At 30.9% G+C, this 4,232-nt stretch overlaps 2 protein-coding genes across 2 annotated transcripts in view; both read right to left on the reverse strand.

Annotated features, from left to right (window-relative positions):
- Positions 1-2,077, reverse strand: part of LOC104743705 (beta-galactosidase 15-like) — a 5,474-nt gene extending 3,397 nt beyond the window's left edge. Inside the window, exons 1-7 of the mRNA XM_010464753.1 lie at positions 1,918-2,077; positions 1,620-1,828; positions 898-999; positions 637-742; positions 444-531; positions 227-345; positions 4-142 (exon numbers count right to left, since the gene is read on the reverse strand). Coding sequence (XP_010463055.1) covers positions 4-142; positions 227-345; positions 444-531; positions 637-742; positions 898-999; positions 1,620-1,828; positions 1,918-2,070 — 916 coding nt within the window. The 5' untranslated portion in view covers positions 2,071-2,077. The remainder of the gene's footprint in view (positions 1-3; positions 143-226; positions 346-443; positions 532-636; positions 743-897; positions 1,000-1,619; positions 1,829-1,917) is intronic.
- On the reverse strand, positions 3,159-4,232 carry LOC104743706 (glycine-rich cell wall structural protein-like; the record flags this gene model as incomplete). Its single annotated transcript, XM_010464754.1, has 2 exons — positions 3,159-3,597; positions 4,208-4,232. Coding segments are annotated over 2 exons (279 nt in total), but the record flags the coding sequence as incomplete, so codon positions are not given.

The following is a 4,232-nucleotide window of genomic DNA, read 5'->3' on the forward strand; positions in this document are numbered from 1 at the left end:
CAGTTTTGCAATCTGGTAAAATGCTAACAGACCAAGGGGGGACGTCGTAAGATGTTCCTTGGAAATTGATTCTTGCATCTGAGGTTTCATTTACGTTTCCAATGAAGCAGCTTGAACCTTCTTCCGTTTTATAAATTGTTGCCTATATAATATATGTTCATAAATATACTATAGAAAAATATTTAAATATATTAATTTATAGAAAAGAGGTAAGAAGGATAATTACCGTGACTAGGTTTCCAAAATCGATAGTGGTAATGTTTCCATGTGTGTGAGTCTTCTCCATGGCATGAAGAACATCATGAAGCTGCTTCAAATGTCCGTACTTTGGTTGGCTCAAATGACCTAATCAATTTTCACCATGTTTATACAATTTTTTTTAATGATTGTAAAAAACCAAAAAACTTTAAATCAATTTAAATGTGAGTATATATTATATTTACCATATTCATCAAGAGGAGCATCATAATCATATGTAGTTGTGATGTACGGTCCACCAGATGTTCTATCAAAGTTGGTGCCTCCATGGTACTACAAAAGTAACATAAACTTTGGTTATTATTATAGTTAATGATAATTCCTTTGTGTGCTTTACTAATCAAGTAAACTAAATTTATATCATTACAAATATTTTACCATGTAGTAGTTCTGGAATGTTCCTCCTCTTTGGAAGAATCTTGCAACGGCAAAAGCAACATCTTCGCTGGTTCGGTGAGGGTTTTTGCTTCCCCAATTTTTATACCTACAAATAAAAATATACTAATTTGGGGTCAATGAAATTTAACTCAAATATTAAGTAAATGAAAATTTCCTAAAAAAACGTACAAAAATACTTTTTGTCAAAAAAAAAAAGTTCAAGGATCTTCTTATTCTTTTAAGATAATAAATAATAATTACTTAATTACAATGATGGTACAAATAAATNGGATTACCATAAACGCAGTATTAGTAGTTCTGAATTCCATGTTGGGCATATTGTGCAACCACACTGGAAACCCTCTATTTCAAACGATTAGATGATATTAATATNAGGAGTGTTGGGGTTGTTTGGTTCAAAATTGTCGCAATAATAACCATTGCATGTGTTCAACTGTAAAGACAAAGAATTAGTCTTTGTAAATGTATAAGTTAATATAATAANATATCATCATAAACTAAGTAATGGAGAAGGAGTAAACAGAGAAATGCGTTTATTATAAGAATATAGCTAACTCAATTTTTGATCCTCAAAACTCTTATTGGTTTCTCCTAAATCGTTTATATTAAGTTGTAACCACCAGTATTGGTCAAAGAAAAAAAAATTGAAACCACATTAAAAATTATTGTTTTTAGAATTATTCAATAAAAAATAAATTAGACATCCACATTAACGTTATCTCTATTTTTTTTTTAGTTTATGGTAACCAAATCTGATATATTTTTCGTGAATTCCAAAATCCAGAATTTATTAATCGAAGCCATTTGGTGATATAATTGACCGATAGAAAAATGACTGACCACTAATGACTTACATAATGAGCACATAGCGACTCAAAATGAACCCAAATGAAGTTAATTTAAACGTACATGGAATTTAATCATGATATTATTAGTAAAATCAAGCTAGTTTAGTTTATTACCCGTAGTTCCACTCTGCGCAAACATATGGTCCAATACGGAGAACTCCATACATTCCTTGATCTTGAATGGTTTTTAAGAATCGAATAAGATCTAGATTTCCAGAGAAATCATATTGACGACGAGTAGGTTCATGTGCATTCCAGAAAACATAAGTCTCGATCGCATCAAGACCTCCTTCTTTACCCTTCTTTATAAGATCCGGCCACATCTAGCAACAACAAAAAATGTAGTTAATTAACAATAATACTAAAATCTCAATAGATTCACCACTAACATATATTTTGATATGTAAATTACTTCAGGGGTGCTTCTAGGGTAGTGGATAGATCCAGAGAGAAGAATTCGACGATGACCATCAATGGTGATGGCTCGGCCATCGTGAGAGACTATTGTGGCAGCACAACCACTTATGAAGAGAAAACACAAAAGAAATCTTAAAGAATGCATCATTGTAGATTTTTTTTTACCTCAGTGGAAGAAAGAGTTAAGAAATCAATGGTATATATAGGAATAGGAAAACAAATCTTAACGTAAAGATGATTTTAGATTTTGTTGAAACATAAATTTTAGTTGTTTGGATATTAATCCAGTTTATTCACAAAAAAAAATATTATATAAATTTTAGTTGTTTGGATATTAATCCGGTTTATTCACAATAAAAAAAATATTAAGAAATGGATTAGCTCAGTAGCCACGTAATGTATAAGACTTTGAGTAGAACATTTTAATTAAAAACTTTTTTTTATTTCCATTTTAGTAGGTCGATAAATATAATTCTAATTTAATTTTTAGTTATCTGGTTATTATTTATTAATAATTTTCATTTATAAAAAACAATCATCTACACGGAATAACACGATTTAGTGGAATCGAACTCATGTGAGATCGGTCGCGGTTCTGTAACCACTTGACTAAAGACTTTCTTATCCGTTTATTTTTATTGACTACGAAATATTAAAATTTGAAATTAATTCATTGTTGCTACAATTAAGTAAATTAGGTTTTTTTGTATAAACATTATCGAAACTCCAACCGATTTTATAGAGCTGAATTTGATAATTAAAGAAAAAGAAGTAAAAACCGAGCAAATGATGTACACTTGAAGTATAGAACTAAAAGAGTTAAAACAATAATAATAATAATGAGGATGAATAATTATCTTTTACTTATCACTGATTATCCCAATTCTAACCAGTTTGATTATCCTTTATTTATCTCACATTTTTATTTACCTTTTATGTTAAATAAATTTATCGGAATTAAAACATTTTGTTACAGGATAATACAATTATTCTGTGTTAATTTGAATCTACCCAATAAGATAGGAATTTATCTTGTTTCGAGAGTCTAGGCTAAGATCAATTTATTATTGTTTTTTTAAAAAAGGGTAAGATCAATTTTTAGTTTCTGTCTATCATGTAATGTTGAATACGTTCTCTTCGGAAAAAAAATCTTCCAAACATTCCAGTCTCCAAATCCAAATTTAATCCAGGTGTTTATTCCAAAATTTGTATTAAACTGAATTTATTCCAAAAAAATATAAGAGATGTCCTTCACCATTAATTTAACATTCATAAGACAAAATTCAACTAAATATATTAAAGAGTTTTATAAATCGTACATGTACTTAAGCACAAATAATAAACACAATGACACACAGATTTAAATATATAAGCTTAATATTAAGTTGTTAAATATATGTAGAGAGGAATGAGATTATGAATCATTTCCACTTCCTTCGTCCGAACATGCCATGCTTGCCTCCGAACATGCCGTGCTTACCACGCTTGTACTTCCCTCCTCCGAACATACTGTGCTTCCCTCGCTTATACTTCCCTCCTCCAAAAAACCCTCTTTTGTATTTTCCGTGGCCGTGGTGCCCGTAGCCTCCGTGATGACCTGCGTGGTGACCTCCCATTGCAGCCGCGGCCGCTGTTGCCGCTCCTGCTATCAATCCCCCGACTCCTCCTCCAAGACCTATTCACATGATAAAAGCATTCATGTGAACTAAAAGATAATAAGAGGTTAACTTGCATGTGAACGCAACGCTAAACTGAGCTAAAACTAGACCAAAGTATCGGACCAAAGCCATGTTTTGAACCAAAAAAATATCGGACCAAACCCATATTTATCCGAAGTTTCTAACTAAAATGATGAACGAGAACAAAAAAAAGAAACAAGTTGTAGAAAAAAAAAAATAGAATCTAAATAGCCAACTTACAGAGAAATAATTAATTAATACATTGATTTTACTTTGGTTTATATTGGGGTATATAACCAACTCGAAATTCTCCTCAAATTGAAATACGATATTCTTGTTAAGAGTTTTAAAAGCTTAAGAGAAAAAATCAAGCATAAATCAACGTGGTAACCAAGCAATACTTTTGGAATTTTGACGTCGCAGAATGCTATATTTTGTTTAGGAACCTATATGGCTTTGAATTGGATTAGTTCAAAAGATTTTGTCTTTTCATCATATTTTGAAGATGCTATATAACACTCCAACCAAAACATATACACCGGTCGGACTAATTTGTTAATTCCAAAGGGAAGTTAACTAATAGACATAAGACAACATTTTAAAAACCTGGACGAGGACCGGAGGGTCCGGG

This window comes from Camelina sativa, chromosome 14 (genome assembly GCF_000633955.1).
Source record: "Camelina sativa cultivar DH55 chromosome 14, Cs, whole genome shotgun sequence".
Lineage (NCBI taxonomy): Eukaryota > Viridiplantae > Streptophyta > Magnoliopsida > Brassicales > Brassicaceae > Camelina > Camelina sativa.